Source organism: Eptesicus fuscus, chromosome 19 (assembly GCF_027574615.1).
Source record: "Eptesicus fuscus isolate TK198812 chromosome 19, DD_ASM_mEF_20220401, whole genome shotgun sequence".
Classification (NCBI taxonomy): domain Eukaryota; kingdom Metazoa; phylum Chordata; class Mammalia; order Chiroptera; family Vespertilionidae; genus Eptesicus; species Eptesicus fuscus.
Window position 1 is genome coordinate 40,150,995 of NC_072491.1, and position 19,652 is coordinate 40,170,646.

The 19,652-nt window shown below is 42.4% G+C and overlaps 1 protein-coding gene across 1 annotated transcript in view; it reads right to left on the minus strand.

Annotated features, from left to right (window-relative positions):
* Nucleotides 1-19,352, minus strand: part of TRPA1 (transient receptor potential cation channel subfamily A member 1) — a 47,997-nt gene extending 28,645 nt beyond the window's left edge. The window contains exons 1-7 of the mRNA XM_008150387.3: nt 19,227-19,352; nt 13,214-13,370; nt 10,537-10,712; nt 6,651-6,758; nt 3,567-3,675; nt 925-1,070; nt 330-466 (exon numbers count right to left, since the gene is read on the minus strand). Of these exons, the coding sequence (XP_008148609.2) occupies nt 330-466; nt 925-1,070; nt 3,567-3,675; nt 6,651-6,758; nt 10,537-10,712; nt 13,214-13,370; nt 19,227-19,337 (944 nt within the window). The 5' untranslated portion in view covers nt 19,338-19,352. The remainder of the gene's footprint in view (nt 1-329; nt 467-924; nt 1,071-3,566; nt 3,676-6,650; nt 6,759-10,536; nt 10,713-13,213; nt 13,371-19,226) is intronic.
* Nucleotides 19,353-19,652: the final 300 nt, after the last annotated feature.

The following is a 19,652-nucleotide window of genomic DNA, read 5'->3' on the forward strand; positions in this document are numbered from 1 at the left end:
AATGAGGATAAGACATTGGTGGAACCAGAACAGATGATAAAGCATGTGGGAAGCCACATATGTTGACCTCCTGAGCATATAGAAAATTAGTCTTGAATCTATATCTACTAGATTAAGAATTGATATAGGCTATGCCACTGGTGATTTTTATTCTTCCAAAATCTATTTAAAGTTCTACTTCGATTCCAGAGGAGCATGCAGTTTCCATTGAAGCCCAGGATTTTTGAACCATGGACCCTCTGATGTGGGAGTGCTTACCTCTCCTGCAGGGTGTAACTTCGCACCTGAAGACTGAGAGTCTGTACACAGAATGTGAGTAGGAAACTTGCCTGTGCAGCGGCGTCTCCTGGTTTCCGTCCACTGCGTTGACAATATCGCTGCTACCAGAGTAGGAGTTTATCATCAGTTTTACAATCTCAGTGGCCCCTTGGGTGGCAGCAAAATGAAGGGCTGTGCACTTCCCGTTCTGTAAGGTGTGACACCAGAATCAATGTCTAAGTCCCAGTTGAAGGATATACCCTAAATTCAGCCAGGAGATTGTTTACCTTTTCTTCCCAGGTCAACAAAATCATGGAAATGGAATTTAAGAGGATGAGTAATAATCAGTTTCATCGATTGAAAAGCACAGTATAAAAATCATAGCTGGCAATTTTGCTTCCTTGCAACCTGACAGCTCGGACAATATTTCCATCAACAGTATCACTGTCATTACTGGATCTATATCTGTGTTTGCAGTTGTTTTGGGTAGCTCTCAAAATTCATTACATAGATTGAAATTTGGGAGGTTCTCTTGTGCTGCTTCTACACAAACAGCAGGAAATACCTGTATCAATCTAGTCAACTGTCAAAGAGCTAGGAAGCATTTTGGAAACTAATGTATGACAGTTCTAAAAGAAGGGTCTCGTGTAGAATATGAACAGTTACCTCCATCAGCTCTACCTGGGCACCGTTGTCTAGGCACATTTTAATCATGCCCAAGTCACCACTCTGAACGGCCATGTGGAGAGGGCTGGCTTTCCCGTTATTCACAAAGTTAATATGCGCCTGTCTGTTATATCCATTTTCTTCGCCTTTAGAAGAAAATAAAATTCAAGATAACAAATCCTATATAATAAAAGGGTAATATGCAAATTGACCAACTGGCTGAATGACCAGTCACTATGATGTGCACTGACCACCAGGGGGCAGACGCTCAATGCAGTAGCTTCCCCCAGTGGTTAGTGCACTCCCACAGAGGGAGCACTGCTCAGCCAGAAGCCCAGAAGCCGGGCTCATGGCTGGCGAGCGCAGTGGCGGTGGCGGAAGCCTCTCCCGCCTCTGCAGCAGTGCTAAGGATGTCTGACCCCGAGGGCTCCTGGACTGCAAGAGGGCGGGGGCCGGGCTAAGGCCCCCCCGCTCCGAGTGCACAAATCTCATGCACTGGGCCTCTAGTATTATAAATAAACTAGAGGCCCAGTGCATGAAATTCATTCATGGGGGGGGGGGGCGCAGACGTGTCGATCAGCCCAGCCTGCATGCTCTCCAATCTGGGACCCCTCGAGGGATGTTCGAATGCCCATTTAAGCCAGATTCTACCTAAACAGAGAGTCGGACATCCCTCCCATAATCCAGGACTGCTGGCTCCCAACTGCTCACCTGCCTGCCTTCCTGATTGCCCCTAACCGCTTCTGCCTGCCAGCCTGATCACCCCCTAACCACACCCCTGCCAGCCTGATTGATGCCTAACTGCTCCCCTGCTAGCCTGTTTTCCCCTCCCCTGCAGGCCTGGTCAGCCCTAACTGCCCTCCCCTACAGGCCTGGGTCCCCCCCAACTGCCCTTCCCTGCAGGCCTGGTTGCCCCCAACTTCCCTCCTCTGCCAGCCTGGTCACCCCTAACTGCCTTCCCCTGCAGACTTGATCACCCCCAAATGCCCTCCCTTGCAGGCCTGATCGCCCACAACTGCCCTCCCTTGCAGGCCTGGTCCCTCCCAACTGCCCTCCTTGGCTGGCCATCTTGTGGCAGTCATCTTGTGTCCACATGGGGGCAGCCATCTTTGACCAAATGGGGGCAGTCATCTTGTGTGTTGGAGTGATGGTCAATTTGCATATTACTCTTTTATTAGATAGTACAGAAGCCTGGTGCATGGGTGGAGACCAGCTGGTTTGCTCTGAAGGGTGTCCCCAATCAGGCTGGGGGTTCCCTTGGGGCGTGGGGGGGCCTGGGCGAGGGACCTGTGGAGGTTTGCAGGCTGGCCACGCCCCCTGGTGACCCAAGCAGAGGCCCTGGTATCTGGGGTTCATTTATCTTCTATAATTGAAACTTTGTAGCCTTGAGCGGAGCCAAGCCTATTGCTCACTCCGTGGCTGCAGCCATTTTCGTTGGGATTTATTTATCTTCTATAATTGAAACTTTGTAGCAGAGGTCAAGACAGGCCAGGGCTGTGGGAGATTGACTACCTCCATCGCCGGGGGCAACTCAAGCCTCCTGCTCTCTTCAGCTCCGTGGCTACTGCCATTTTTGTTGGGATTTATTTATTTTCTATAATTGAAACTTTGTAGTCTTGAGTGTAGGCCTGGGCCAGCCAGGGTGGCAGGAAAGCTTGGCTTCCTCCATTGCCAGAGAAACCCAAGCCTCCTGCTTGCTGCAGCCCTGTGGCTTCAGCCATCTTGGTTGGGTTAATTTGCATACTTGCTCCTGATTGGCTGGTGGGTGTAGCAGAGGTATGGTCAATTTGCATATTACGCTTTTATTAGATAGGACTAGTGGCCTGGTGCATGGATTCATGCACATTGAAAGGAAATTAATTAGAATAAGTATTTTAATATAGCCATTCACCCTTTCTCTGTAATAGAAGTGTCAACCAAATTCATGGTTGACAATGACAGATCAAAACACACACCAGCGAGAGCTTTATTTGTATTGTGCATGCGTGAGTCAACATTTATTTTTAAATTGTCAGTGCATGTCATAGGTACTGGCCAGTTGGCCGGTCAGCCGGTTGGCCGGACAGATGGTCAGTCACTTAGCCTTATATATATATAGACTAGAAGCCCAGTGCATGAGATTCATGCACTCGGGGGGTCCCTCAGCCCAGCCTGCACCCTCTCACAGTCCGGGACCTCTTTGGGGGATGTCAGCCTGCCAGCTTAGGCCTGATCCCCCTGCTAAGCTGGCAGTCAGACATCCCTCTCGCAGTCTGGGACCCCTCACTCCTTACTGCCCACATGCAGAGGAGGTGAGAGAGGCTCCCGCCACCGCCACTGCACTTGCCAGCGGTGAACCCGGCTTCTGACTGAGCAGTGCTCCCCCTGTGGGAGTGCACTGACCACCAGGGGGCAGCTCTTGTGATGAGCATCTGCCCCCTGGTGGTCGGTAAGTGCATGCCATAGTGACTGGTCATTCCGCCATTTGGTCGATTTGCATATTAGGCTTTTATTATATAGGATAAAAGCAATTTTTAAAAAGAAAAGACATTAAGTACTTAAAAGCCCATGTGTAGATTCTATTAAATATTTTTCAAATTATTAGCATCTACCAATATAGGCTTCTTTGTAATAGTATATAATATAGGAAAGCTTCTACTCACCAAACTTTAATATTATTTCCATGCATTTTTTGGCTCCTGAAAAGGCAGCCTGGTGAATAGGAAAACATCCCCATTTATTTGATTTACATGGTTTAGCTCCATTTCTTAACTGGAGGAAAAGAAAGAACAACAGCAAAAAAGTCAAATGACACAACTTAGACCCCGTGTGGCAAGGATGAACAAGGAATTACATCACTTTTCAAAACTATTTCATTATTCTGTAACTATGTAAAACTATAAAGAAGAGCTTCAAATGATATGAAATCTAGATAAGAAGGTAACTTTGGAACTAGGCTAAGATTCTGAAATAGAGACACTATATTTTCCAAAGATAAGGTGACAATGTAAACACAAACCATCAATCTCGATAGCCCAGAAAACTAAAGTGAACACATTTTTCAATGGGATTAATGAGATATTTTTAAACATTAACATGACTCTTCCTACACCCATTCTCAATTCCTTATACAAATAGGGTGATATATTTTCCAGATTCTTTGCCTTTGTTATTTATGTAAAATTAAATAATTACACCAGCATTCTTGTTCACTACAAAAATCAGGTATTTTCACTAATAGAAAATCTCCACCAAAAAATATATTAGAAGTACTGAATCAGCCGAAACCGGTTTGGCTCAGTGGATAGAGTGTCAGCCTGTGGACTGAAGGGTCCCAGGTTTGGTTCTGGTCAAGGGCATGTGCCTTGGTTGCGGGCACATCTGTGCAGGAGGCAGCTGATCGATGTTTCTCTCACATCGATGTCTCTGACTCTATCTCTCTCCCTTCCTCTCTGTAAAAAATCAATAAAATATATTAAAAAAAAAAAAAAAAAGAAGTACTGAATCATATATCACCTTAACATCAGAGTCAATAATTTTCAATGGTCATTTTCTGTAGATCATTGGATTTTGGTTGCATTGTAAGTACCTTTTATTTTCATAAAAGAAAATATTTTGAAAAAGCAGTAAAGTGTGATGAAGCAAATATTTATCTGTAATCTCATCTTCTAGGGACAGCATTGGGTTACATTTTAGAGACGATATATTTTTTGTCTTATTTGGAAAGGTAATTTTTATGTATATACTTTGTAGTCATACTGTTTAGAAAAGTATTTGCTTACTAGTATTCACACCCACAGTGAATGAAATTCCCCAACTCATGAAAATTTCTTTAGCACTGTATATCAACAAAGTTTTTTTCATCTTTGATTATTAGAGAAATTAATTAAACTTGATGTGACCCCTTGTCAGTTTCCCATGGAGTGTTGTTTTTTTAATTGATTTGTAAGAATACTTTATAGGTTAAGGTATGTCCATTTAAAATTAAACATATAATCATATGCTTTGTCTGCTCAGGCCAATTGATGTGTTATAATCCAGCACTGAACTATCCGTACATGCTCTGCATAAGGCCAACATGTATTTCCTGTTACTCTTAAATATTTTGATGAATTAATTGCTAGTACTTTTAAGATTTTACATCTACATTTACTTTTATGGTGCAATTCATAAAAGCCTTATCTGGCATTGGCCTACTAGAGGACTTTTCTCTTGCAGCGAGACTATGTGATAAAACTACAATGTACTTCAAATTAAATTGTTTAAAAAGAATTTATTAAAACAAGCTGTTTCCTAAATACCTTGACTCTTTTTAAAAAGCACACAACCTCCTACCAGAGTCCCCTGTTAATAGAATGTGTGCTGACGTGTCAGCAAATGAATTAAGCTTACTAAATTGCTCCCCAAAGCAAATGAAACAGAATTTAGTTCCTAACAACTAAATATAGAGACATTACTGATGGATGAAGAGAACACGAGCTTCACTCGATGGACTTAGGCACTTTCCTAGCAAATGGTAGAGCAAAAGGTAATATTAGCTCGCTCCAGAGCTTTGTAATGCACGTTTTAAAAATGGTTTATGGTTCCCTACAGGTCTTTACCTTTTTAGTTAATTTTGAAAAATTAATTATTTTCAGCTATTAATCCATTAAAAGGGGATTTATAATTTTTTTAGAATTATGCATATTGATCTTTTGTCATTTAAAAATTACCATCAGATCCAGGTAAAACCCTTTCTTATTTCTAATTTTATTTACTCATCTGTGCTTTATCTTCTCCTGTTTAAGTTAGACTTGCCAATCTTTCTCTATTTGATTATCTTTTTCAAAGAAATGACTCTTGATTTATCAAATAATTTCAAAATCATTATTATTTTTTGTTCAAATTTACTATTTAGTCCAATTTTCTTTTGGCTTATTTGAGGCTCTTTTCTTAAGTCTTGGTTTGAGTGTTATGTAATTTATTTTTATTCTTTTTGGTCTAATCATGACAGCTTAAAAGAATATGAATTTTTCTCCATGACATACAGTAAATATGTTACAACATATTTGTGGAATTAAATGCTAGGAAGATATTTTTTAATTATTTTTTTAGTAATGATTAAGGAATCTCGGGAAGAAAGCTCTTTACTGGAATTCTAGCGCCACACTGGAAGGGGCACTGAGGAAAGCAGGAGTCCGTCAGATGGCGTGCCCAGTTTCCCCAGAGAGAAGGCGGCTCCCTTCAGGGCTGTGGCCGAGGGTTAGCCATTGCTGTCACACAGGGCTCCCTTTGTGAGAACCCATGGCAGCAATTTTTCTCGTCTTGGTAACATGAAGGGCTATGTCTCTCTTGGCTTTTATTTCATGGGCCCAACAATAAGTCTGCAATGACTATATTTACCTTTCCTTTGACTATTCAGAAGTTCAGAATCAACAGTATGAGCCACTGTAATTAACACACAAGCTATTATACTTTCATATTCTAGCCTGACCACCAGCTTCATCTTAATTTTCCCTGTCTATACTTTGCTTCACTTTGATCTTCTCACAATTTCTTTAATGCCTTCCTGTTAGTCTTCGGAATCCATTTAAGATTTAAGGTGGGAGTTCATAGATAAAAACCCACAGAACTATTTTTATGACATATTTTCCGTACTCCATATTTTGCCTAAAAAGAGAAACTGGGAGCTGTTGTGAATAACAATAATTCATATTGTACTAATGAAAAGGGAAAGAAAACAGAAAAAATAAGGTTAAAATACAAACCAACATCTGCAGAGCCTCACTGTTATCTCTGGAGCACGCGATTATCACAGCTGTGTTTCCATTTTCTCCTTCCAAATTAATATTTGTACCACTGTGCTCAATCAAGACCTGTGTGAGAGAGGGGACAACTGTCAAGATTTAAGCTGCAGGTTTCCAAACAGGGAGTCTATAATAATAAAAGGGTAACATGCTAATTAGACCAGATGTCTTCCGGATGTCGTTCCGGACATCCTTCCTGATGAAGCTGGGGCCGGAGGGAAGCCAGCCCGAGTCCCTGGTGCCTGCCTGCAGCTGGGGGAAGGAAGGCCTACTCTTGCATGAATTTTCATGCATTGGGCATCTGGTTAGAGTATAAACTCTCTGATGCCTGGGACCATGTCCTTATTCACTGTTTTTCATCCCTCTCCCACACAATCTGGTATAAAACCTTGCACATAGTGGGTGCTACATAGATTTCTTTTTAAATTTTTTTAAATGTTTTTGTTGATTTCAGAGTGGAAGGGAGAGAGAGAGAAACATCAATGATAAGAGACAATCATTGATTGGCTGTCTCCTGCACGCCCTCTACTCGGGATCAAACCCGAAACCCAGGCATGGGCCCCTTGACTGGAATTGAACCCGGGACCCTTCAGTCTGCAGGTCGTCGCTCTATCCACTGAGCCAAACCAGCTAGGGCTTACATTTAATTCTTCCATCACCATTTATCCCCTCTATGCTCTCTTCCACCTGCACCCATCCCTATGCAATAACCATATCGTTGTCCATGTCTATGAGTTCTCTCTTTTTTTTCTTTTTTGCTCAATTCCTTCAAGCTCCCAAACCCACCCCCACCCAGAACTGTCTGCCTATTCTCTATCTATGAGTCTGTCTCTATTTTGCTTCGTAGTTCAGTTTGTTCATTAGCTACATAGATTTCTCAATCAGATGACTGGTGGCAATCTCTACATCATATCCACTGAAGCAATTGTGGAACTGGACATAGAGTAAGAATTGTAGTTATTAGTTAACACAGTTCACTTCATATTTCTCACTTGTATTAAGTGAACTATGTTAACTAAAGTCTTCAAGAAAGTAAATCTGTTGAAATATATGGATTGGGGAGGAGGAAAAGAAAGATGCAGAAAGGGATGGCAGGAGAGGGAAAGAGAGAGGGAAGGAGAAGAAATGTGTGTTTTTCCCCTCTAGTCATATTTCTTTTACAGAGATTGCAAGTATTTTGGGAAATGTCAATTAAAACTCCATTGTCTTCAATAGAGAAAAGAAAGTTTCATGTAACACTCGTATAGCTTAACTCAATTAATTCAGAGTTAGCCTGGAATAGAAACTTTCTCTATGATGTAAGAAATTAGCATTCTTGACAAAATGGTTAAGCAATTTTTCTAATGGAATTTGTCTGAAGACCTGTTACCCCCTCACCTGGTTGGCTTCCAGCTGATCACTGGCCAAGCATCTACAGATATTTAACCAGTCTTTATATTACATTAAACCTAACAATACTTATCTCACATAAGTAATTCTCCCAAGAGAGAAGTCTGGGATTGGCCTACTAGAGGACGTTTCTCTTGTGGCAAGATTATAAAACTATTATGTACTTCAAATTTAATTGTTTAAAAAGAATTTATTAAAACAAGCTGTTTCCTAAATACCTCGATTCTTTTTAAAAAGCACACAACCTCCTACCAGAGCCCCGTTAATAGAATGTGTGCTGACATGTCAGCAAATGAATTAAGCTTACTAAATTGTTCCCCAAAGCAAATGGAACAGATTTTAGTTCCTAACAACTAAATATAGAGAAATTACTGATGGATGAAGGAAAATGAGAACACAAGCTGGACTTAGGCACTTTCCTAGCAAATGGTAAAGTCACATGCAAACCTACCCACGTCTGTGAGAGGAGATTTCCCCCTCTAATTTATAAATCACTTATGGGCTTATTTCTAAACTTTCTTTTCCATTTCTGCGTGGTACCCACCTTTCTGTATTTGTTGGCCAGAAGAGTTCTCATTTCTATTTATCAGCCTTTCAACTGTTACTGCCTTTGAATTCCCAACTCACACTTTCAGAGCCCAGACTAATTAAGTCAATGGGCATTTGTTTCTGACAAGAGCCTTCAGAGGAAGCCCAGGAGTTCCTTGGGGAAACACGATGAGACATCTCTGGGGGAGGCAGGTGGGGTCCCTGCAGTCACTAGCAGCCCAATTCAGATGGTTCGTGAATGATGCAGACATTTAAAGAACAAACGGGCCACTGGCAGAGGCCTTCCCAATAACTTCCTCAAGGGGCCACCCTGACTCCTCTTCTTAGGGGCTGATACCTAAACTCTCCCTTTTTTGCTTCAGCCAGAACCCCGATTTACTCATTCATCCATCCATGCATTCATTTAAGAGTCATCCTTATCAGCAGTGCCAGTGCCGAGGACTATTAAGATGAGTCACACACAGCCCCTCCTTCAAGAATAACCAGCCAGAGGGGGAGAGAAAGCCATAAACCTGTGATTACAATACCCTGCGCCAAGAATCAGGACAGACAATGGGAAAGTGGAAAGGGGGCTCCCCTCACGCCCTCTCTGCCTGGAGCACAGGGATCCGGGACTCAGGGGGCTGAGAGGACAGTGTTTGGGCTAAAGGGAGCATAGAGCTCACAGACACCCATGTTTTCTGTCTTCCCTGTGTTGTCTTTGGTGATTTATAGACAAAGTAAGTTGTGGTTGTGGTGTGGTGTGATGGACCAAATGTTTTTGTCCCTCAGAATTGAAATCCTATTTCCCAACGTGATGGTCTTAGGAGGTGGGGCCTTTGGTAGCTGGTTAAGTCCTGGGAGCAGAGCTGTCTTGAAAGGGATTCGTGTCCCTGTAAAGAGACCCAGAGAGCTCCCTCGCCTCCTCCTGCATGTGAGGACACAGCAAGACAACAGCCATCTATGAACCAGGACGCGGGTCCTCACCAGACATAGCATCAGCCTGCCCCTGGCTCTTGGGACTTGCAGCCTCAGGAGCTGTGAGAGATGGCTGTTCGCTGTGCAAGCCACCCAGCCCATGGTACTGTGTCACAGCAGCTCAGCACTGACCAAGCTGGCTTAGCGCAATAGCCACGTCACTTGAAATATTGCTTCTACAGGGAAATTTATTGTAAGTTCCAAATTGCCTACCTTAGAAACAAATTTCTGGAATACGTTCCACTTGTAAATTGCATTCCTCTTTAAGTAAGCATGTGAGTTTCCCAGCATATCTGTGAGACTCGGATGTGTTTGAAAGCCAGGCCTAAACCTTTCCTTTAGGCACTTACCAGGGTTTCCTCTATTTGACCTAACTTACTCTCAAAAAAGAAAGAAAGCCTTGAAAAATATTAATTTCCCTACAGTATCGAGTGTCTTCTGCTAAGATGATCACATGCTGTCCACTTGAACCAAAATAGTAAATTACCATTATGTTTTCTGTCTTCACTGAGGCACTTGTCACCTTCTGCCTTTGAATCATTAAATAGTCAGCAAAAGCGGTAAAGAATCAACTTGCCAACATCAAGATCAGAACAGAATTCCTAATTCTTGCTTTCACCAGTTATCTGACATTAGGCAAGTGATTTAATTCTCCTTGCCTCAGTCTCCTCAGCTATGAAATGGGAATAATAACAGTCTTACTTCATAGTTTGTTAAAATGAGAATTTAAAGAACTAAAACATATAAAGTCCTTAGAAAAATGCTCGGTAAATGCTTTATTTGATAAAGACCATATCATCATCATCTCCATCATCATCATCACCACTAGCAAGGTCATTAGTTGGTCAGAAGGAAAGCCAACCTTATAATAGGCACATTTGCCCTGGCAGCTGAGGTTGGCCATTCTGGCCCAGGCAGAGACACCTGGCCAAGGGTCCCAGCCCAGGCTTACCTGCACCACCTCGTTGTGCATGCCCTGCACAGCCAGGTGGAGGGGTGCCATCATGCTGTTGTTTTGGAGGTTTGGGTCGGCTCCTTTGCTGAGAAGAAATCTAACACTTTCAGCCTGGTTTTTTTCTGCAGCCCGGTGCAGAGGGGTGTTTCCATCATCGTCCATCACACTGAGCACTAGGAGAAGAAAGCAATCTGTGGGTTAGGCTTTGCTTGGACAGGATCGAATGCCTGTTGCATCCCTATTCACTTCAAAGCTCAGTGCCAGGTGCTACTGTGACAGGCTTCACCTTCGTTACACAAATAAAAATACAGCTTCTGGTCTCAAGAAACAGCTGATGGACACCGGGAGGGGATGCATAGAATGAGGACACTGACTTTGTCAAATGAGTGAGACGTCCGTCTATGGCATCGGTAATAAGACAGATCTTCCGATTGCTACATGCGTTTATCTGTGGTATGAATTTGGGGACTGTTACTAGTATAACAGATTGTGCTCAATAAAAGCAATAATTACCATATATGCCAGGCACTCTACTAGGTTCCATATAACCATTATTTCATTGAACCCTCCAACAGCCCACAAAGAACCATGGCCTTTTTTCATAAAGATGAAGATGCTGAGGCCTCGAGTGGCTCAATCTTGGCAACATTACACCGCTAGTAAAAAGAGTTTGGTAAGTTGCCTTACTTCCTTTAACCTGTTTTCTCATAATCAAATTTGATTACAAAAAAGAAATATATATATGATGTCTTCATGCACAGTGTTTAACTCATAGCAATGCTGAGAGACCACAGGGCTGGAATTAGAGCTTGAGCCTCCAATGACACACACTGCTACAATATGACATACCACACTGTTTATTCTATGAGCTCAGCACAGCAATGGGCAGCATCTTATATCTGTTCTAAGATAGACATGACTGTCTGCTTTATCAACTATTTTAATTAGTGGCAGTATGTCTGTATGTCTGAGGAGGGAAAAATACTCACTTTTGAAAATGATTTGGGGACCATCTACAATGCCTAGACCCATGTTGTAGCCATGTCTGTTTTGTTTTGTTTTTAAATTATCTCTGCACTATTTCCTTTCACTCATCCAAAAGCCTCATTCTTTTTTAAAAATATATGTTATTGATTTTTTTTAGAGAGAGGAAGAGAGAGGGACAGAGAGTCAGAAACATCAATGAGAGAGAAACATAGATCAGCCGCCTCCTGCACACCTCCCACCAGGGATGTGCCCGCAATCAAGGTACATGCCCCTGACCGGAATTGAACCTGGGACCCTTCAGTCCACAGGCCGATGCTCTATCCACTGAGCCAAACGAGTTAGGGCCAAAAGCCTCATTCTGAAATATATACACATATACACACATGCACTCACAGACACACACACACACACACACACACACACACACACACACACACACACACATCTCTTAACCATTCTGTCTGATCAAGACTGAGCACTTTATTGAGCACTTCAATCAGCACCAAACTTGGTTAAACCGGGGCCTAAACTTACATACTTCCAATCACTAATTAAATAACTTGAATATGGCTTTTGTCTTCGCCACTTTTCAGAAATCATTTCTACAAAGGTCCCAAGTCTTTCCAATGTGAGGGTGTGCTGTGAGCTTCCTCCCTTGTTGGGTGTACCTTCACTCCCTTTCCCATCACTCTCTTCACCATCCTGCTCCTGGCTTTTCCTCTGCCATCTGACCCTTAATGTCGGTGCTCTCCTCTTCGATACATTTATGGGCAATTCTCTGGTCTCCTAAAGGTTCTCCAGGCATTTCCACAGTCCCAGCTACTTCCTTTACAACAGTGGCTTTGTAGGGCTGGCGCCTTTCCTTCTATATTTCTAGTTGTCTACTGGGTATTTCCAAGTGCATATCCCCTGGGCCTTTTAAACTCAGTAGGACCAAACCAAAGTCATTACCCCATCACATGTCAGACACACTTTTCTTGTATTTTCTTCTATGCCTCCTTTTCTTTGTGGTTATACTATCAGCCTCATCTCTTTTCAGAGTCACTTCTTGCCACTTCCTCCTTACATCCAATCTTTTATCACACACTGTTGACGCCATGTGCAAAAGAGCTCTCGAATCTCTTCCTTTCTCCTATTCCAACTTCAAAACCCTGGTTGACTCTTTACACTAAAATAGCTTTCTAATTGGGATTCCACTTCCAATGCCTCTTCCACAACATTGACAGAATTATCTCAACTTATAAAAGCCTTATCCTTCCACCTCACTGCTGATGTCTCTGTGGCATCCACCTTCCTTAACTACAGTTAAGTTTCTAAAATGAGGCTGGTGTACATGGGAGAGTATGTTACATCTTCTTAGAGTGTCAGTTTTATTCACTGATGAGCAATTTAAGTGTAGAATAACCTCAACAGAAATAGTATAGAAGGATACATACAATGTATATGAATTTTATGACCTATCAGAAAGATTTGAAGTGCTTGCCATGCAGTGTCCCAGGTCTCTGCACTGTCCTTGGCAGTGTTTCAGTGGGGAAAATTGAGGACCACTGGCTTATAGGGAAATTCACACTCTGAGTGAGCTTGTCAGGCTCTTTAAACCAATCTACCTTCAGAGTAACTTCTCAGCACTTTTTTCAATGAACCTAATGGGATAATGGATAGGGAGCAATCACTAACATTTTGTTACCTTCACAAGAGGAGTCACTGATGATCATCTCCATCAGCCCAATGTCACCTTCTTCTGCGGCATAATGCAAAGGGGAGGCGTTCACATCATATTTGGGTAGCTTCTTTGGTTTCTTCAGACAGCTTTGTAATTCATTTGCATTTCCTTCAAAAACCACCTAGAAGTATATTAAAAATTTTCACTTCAAACAAGCATATGTAAAATTTATTCATATAAGTTCATCGTTAAAAGTTATTGTCATCCAAAACTATTTATCATGCTTACAATACAAAATGTTCACAGACATAAAGAAAGTGCAAGCAAATGCCTAAACATTGATAAGTACCTTAAGAAACTGATTTCATTTTCAGATTATAAATGTGTATATACTATAGGAATAAAGATCTCGAGAAAAGTTTTAAAGCAAATGTAAGGGGTGTGATCTGAGAAATAAGAAGGATAGTGACACTATAGAGGAATTCTCCTTGCCAGGTGAAAATGTAAACTACAGCACAAGGGATTTTGGTGAGATAAAAAAATTTTTTTTCATGAATGCAAGAATTAAGTTCAGGAATCTAAATTGCTATCCTATCATTGGCCTTCATGCCTACAGTCAATTCCCACCCAACGTTTCCCTTCTTATATACCAGAGCTAGAGTCCTGGAGCATTGTCATGTCACTCACGTGGTCAGTAGTCTACAATGGCTTCCACTCAACCCTGGGAATGAGCATTCCTATCACTGGGGTCCTGTTGCGGCCAAATCATGTCAGGCTCACCTCCTTGGTGCTCTCTGCACCCAGAAGAGCTAGTGTTATTTGCATTTACTTAGGATCCTATATCAGGCCATTGCGAAGTTCTGTCACTTGCCCAAAGGCACAGTAAGTGGCAAATTCAGAATTTGAATAGGAGATGCCTGGAATATATATTTTGGCTGAATGATGATGGATGCTAAAAATCAACATATACTAGAAGCTGAGGTCAAAACCACCCTCGTACAATGCATATAACAATATCCATTATATAATAAGATATTATGGAGCATAAGAGAGGACTTTGTAGAGTAGGCTCAGTACGTTCTGGCATCGTTGGCTGCTGACACTGGCCTGTAAATGTGGAATTCCAAACACATGTTCACGTCCAGTGATGTCCGGGAAAGAGCAAGAGCTCTTTTGAATATCTCATTTTTTTGTAACACTTTCTTTTCTTCACGCTTTTTATATTCTTTATTATGACTGGACTAAAAATGATTTATCACAGGTGACATTATGTTTCCTCCTTGTGAAATTTTAAGGCGACAGTGTGGACATTCTGAGTTTGATTCATTCTCACAAGATATGAAGAAAAATTCCCAGATAGGTCTTTTTCTTGAAAAGCTCATGGCATGCATAGAATTAACTTACTAAAAAGTAAATAAATCCTTAAAAATCATTATATTCGGCCCTAACTAGTTTGGCTCAGTGGATAGAGCGTCGGCCTGTGGATTGAATGGTCCCAGGTTCGATTCCGGTCAAGGGCATGTACCTTGGTTGCGGGCACATCCCCAGTAGGGGCTGTGCAGGAGGCAGCTGATAGATGTTTCTCTCTCATCAATGTTTCTAACTCTCTATCCCTCTCCCTTCCTCTCTGTAAAAACTCAATAAAATATATTTTTTTAAAGTCATTGTATTCAATGTTAGTAATGTTACTATAGCAATTACAATTTTAAAACAGCTTTCATATCATAAACTTGCTTCTATGAGGCTGCCTTGCATTATAATTTAAATTTATATACATGAGCAAAGAGTATATTATGTTCTTCCTGAAATTAATGCATCCTTTATTAATAACTACATTACCTGACGATCTATTTCTCTATTTAACTCTCTGAAAATTCTTAATATATGTTGAAGCCAAAAAAAAAATATGTTTGAAAAACTCTAGTTCTTTTCTAATACTGTCTATGCTAAAGGTACACTACACATTTGTATACTTATTTTCTATGTTGTAAATAATTTGTATACTTATTTTCATATGTAAATAATTATTTCCAGAAAAAGGGAGGAAGGAAGGAAAACACATCAGGTGAGGCCATGTGGACTGTTAGACACACTAGAACTTCCCTGGGCTACTTGGTGAATTCCCTAGAGACTTAAAAAAACCAATGGGAAAAATTAATCGAACTTCCTTCCTGTCCTGCGACAATATAGAAACTAAGATTTTTTTCTCAGTGTTCCTTCAAGCTTTGGAAATATGTGCCCAAGCAATACATCTGTCTGAATTTTTTCCAAAGCGATTTCTTAGCAAATATTTCATCACATGGACCAAAAGCAAAATGTTCTACAAGACAGTAGCTTTTCATGGAACCCACTATAAAATGACTATTTTCTAAAAATGCAGAAAACTCCCCAAATAAATGATCCAGGCAGGCACTTGCTTTAATTCTACTTTTGACTGTGACAGGTCACATTTGACACATGGCAATATATGTGTCAAAACCCATGATTCGTTATCTTTCAGATGACCAGAACATTTCCCACTATTCAAATTAAAAACTATCATGAACTAAAATAAAGTCTTAATGTGCTTAATGTATTTTTTAATACAGTTAATAAAGAATTGAGCACTTAGAATTCATATAATAAATATCAGGTTGAAATATATAAAATGAAATCTCACCTGGCCGGTGTGGCTCAGTGGTTGAGCATTGACCTCTAAACCAGGAGATTAGGGTTCGATTCCCAGTCAGGGCACATGCCCAGGTTGCGGGCTTGAGCCCCAGTGTGGGGTGTGTAGGAGGCAGCCAATCATATCTCTCTCTCCCTCTCCTTTCCTCTCTGAAATCAATCTATATATATAAAAGGCTAAGCAACCATCCAACCAGCCAGTAGCTATGACACGCACTGACCACTAGGGGGCAGACACTCAATGCAGGAGCTGCTGAGCTGCAGTCACTTGGCAGCAGTGGTTCTCGGGTGATGCACCCCAGAACCAGAGAGGAGGGAGCCCAATTCCGGGGTGCGTCACTGGAGAACTGCCCTCTTGCAATCCAGGGCCCCTCGGGGGATGTCAGAGAGCCAGTTTCAGCCAGGCCAGGGGACCCCACCTGCCAGAGGGACCCCACTCACTCTGCAGACGTCCTTTGAGTTGCACACCAACCCAGGTGCAGCCAGCCAGGGTGGGACTGCGGGAGGTTGGCTCCAGGGTGTGTCTGGCCCATCTCACCCAGTCCCGCCCCGCCAGCCACCTTCTAATTAATTTCCTTTCAATGTGCATGGATCTGTGCACCAGGGCACTAGTAAAAATATATGAAAAAAAAATAAATAAAAATCTCGACCTTTGATTTTTGCTCCGTTAACACAGAATAGTACCTAAGGAGTCACTCTTCCATGGTAGGCCCTTAAATGGAGATGTGTCACTGAATTTTCAATTACACATTTCTACATAAGCTTCATATACCTTTAGTGGATGCATATGACAAGGGGTATCCAACCGTGTCCAAGTTTACACATATTCAGAACTAAGTTTAAAAATGGACTTCTCACAGAAATAAGTATTCTCAAGGTCTTACCCTATCAAGCAAGTGTTTGCCTAAGTCCATCTGGAAGTATTTTAGCACCTGAGTTTGATATGTCCTTTCATTGATAATAAAGGGATCATATTGCTCACCCCACAGAGCCAGAAAGAGCCACTTATAGGTTTGTTCAGCGATCAACCCAGTTAAACACTCTTGGGAACAAGTATGTGGTTCAGATGCCCCCAAGGAACTGCTGAGTTCACAATGGCACAAGCACATCAAAATACTTTATATATGCTCATCAGAGGCACTGAATAGTCAGTCTGAACACAGTACATAAGTCAGCCTTGGAAGGATTTCTTAAAGCAAGTTCTAGAATAAGCCAAAATTGTGATTTAGACCAATTATTATATAACCATTCAGTGTAGTTTTGCATGTCACATTATATAACTACACACAGAACATAATAGACTAGATCACCTTTAAAGAAGAGAATTCTTTAAAACAGAGAAATCAAAGACATCTGTTTCAGGTCACTTTAATGGAATGCATGTAAGTGGGACAAAAATAGGGAAGCTAAGGTGAGAGATTATAACAAATGGATGGTCAAATGCTAAAATATTAACTCTTTTTAAAAATATACATTTTATTGGTTTCAGAGAGGAAGGGAGAGGGAGAGAGAGATAGAAATAGCAATGATGAGAGGGAATCATTGATTGGATGCCTCCTACATGCCCCCTACTGGGGATCATGTGCTCTTGACCAGAACCAAACCCCAGACTCTGAAGCTAGGGCTTTATCCATTGAGCCAAAGCAGCTAGGGCAAATATTAATTCTTGAAGAAAAGTCATCGGGAAAGGAAAAGGATATAAATCAGATGGTTTTATCCACATTTCTCAGCTTCTGAGGTTTCTGCCATCCTTCAGTTTTGTTAGTATTCCTGAGACATTGTGTGTGCTGGAGAAAATATTGTACACAGTATCTTTTTAATCAGGAAATCCTTAGAGTTCAGAACTATGAGGAGTGTTATATGCATTGGTCTTTAATTCTTCTCACCATTGAGATTTCTACGGAATGATCTGGAATTGCTGCAGGTCATAAAATAAAATATATAAAGCCCTCCCTCCCTCTGTAAGCTTTAATGTGGCTTCTAAAACAACACAAATGGCTCTACTGCACTTAGGTAGGCAAAGGAAGTATTTCTGGTGTGATTTTCCAAATTTTTATAATTTTTTCCTGTTCCGTAAAATTAATTCCAGAGACACTATTCTAATGCTGGAAATTCGTTCATGATTTCAGTAGTAGGGATGAAGCCAAAAGGCCATGAAGCAAAAATCAAAGATCAAAATTTTAAGAGATTTTGTTTCAACCTAACGTTTATTATATGAATCCTAAATGCTCAATTCTTCATTAACTATATTAAACACATTAAGACCTGTTAACATTGAGGAGGAAAATAGTATTCCGTGCGGATGTGCCAACAGACTCACTCAGCTTGGGAGGCCTGGTTTGTGGGGTTATGTGATTTACTCCACGTGTCTGGCTCACACACATGAGTATCAATTGGTAAGTATCAATTCCTGCCTCCTGTTTAGAGGGCTTTTTGCCAATTTAATTTATACCAAAATGAAAGTTATACATACCTCTTGATCCTGCTAGGACTTTAACATACAAACATGCCCACTAAGGTACCAGTGGACAGACAGACAAAGCCACATCTCCCTTCGCAGATACATTCAATCACATGAAATAACAAAACAAAACCAGACACAGCCCAAGTGTGTATGGGTGCAGAACTGGCTAAATACATCATGACGCACTCAGAGAAGGGAATACTATAAAGCTGCTAAAAATCGTGAGGTACCTCTCCAGGTGCTGATTTGAAAAGCATTCTGAAATACATTTTGTGAGGAAATAGAAGTGCAAACCTCTGTGACATCCCACTTTTGTAACGTGTATCTGAATAAGCCCCCCACCCCCCAAAAAAATGCATAGGAACTGTTAATTCCATTGTGGAAAGGGGTTTGTGGTGAGGGTTTGAGAGGCATTTGTAAAGATATATTAACGTCTGAAAAGAGACCCTTCCCCCTGCTGACAACCTGAGGAAACCCAGGGGTGGGTTTCTGAGCGCTTAGAGCCTGAGCCCTCAGACCGCGCCATCAGGGGGTGGCAGTAGCTCGTGCTGCCTTCAGAGCAGAAGCCACTGAACAGCTTAGGAAACAGAAGCCCCACCTAGTCCTTGGGACCCCATGGACCACCTCCCCATCTTCAAAGGGCCTTCCTCTCTGCGGAGCCTGTCCCGACACCCCCCCTAACCCCCCGCCCCCGCCCATAAGGATTCTCCACTAAGATTCCTGTAATGCTCCCCTCAGGTGCTGGTTTCCGTTTTACTCCACGGGACAAGAATGCTTCCCACCGCCAAGGCGCTTCCGGAAACCCAGCTGCCAGGTATAGCCATTTAGCTCTTCAGTCTGAAATAAACCCACAACAAAGGGCTAGCGCCAGGGCACCCGCTCCCGCCCGCCGATCGCCCAGGGTACCTTAAAGGAGTCCTTGGAGTCGCCCATGTCGTCCTCCACGCCCTGGTAGACCACGCCCTGGGGCTCCTTCTTCCCCGCAGTGCGCAGCATCCTCTTCAGGCTGCGCCTCATGGTCCCCACCCCGGACGCCACCTGCTGCAGCTCCTGCGCGCGGGCACCTGGGGCGACAGAGCGCGGTGGGTCGCGGGGAGGCGGGGCCGCCCCGGCAGTCCCGGGACCGCGGAAAACTTGCTCTGCGCGAGGCCGGGGACTTCTCCGAGGAGCTCTGGGGCCTCAGCTACTTGTAGCGCAGGAAGGAGAAGGGGTGCGGGGTGGTGGCAGGACGCAGACCTCGTGGCCCCGCGCGCAGAGACGGGAGGGGCGGGGGCGCAACGAGTGTCCCAAGGGCTCACTCACCACTTTAGGCGGAAAGCGCCTATTTCCTGT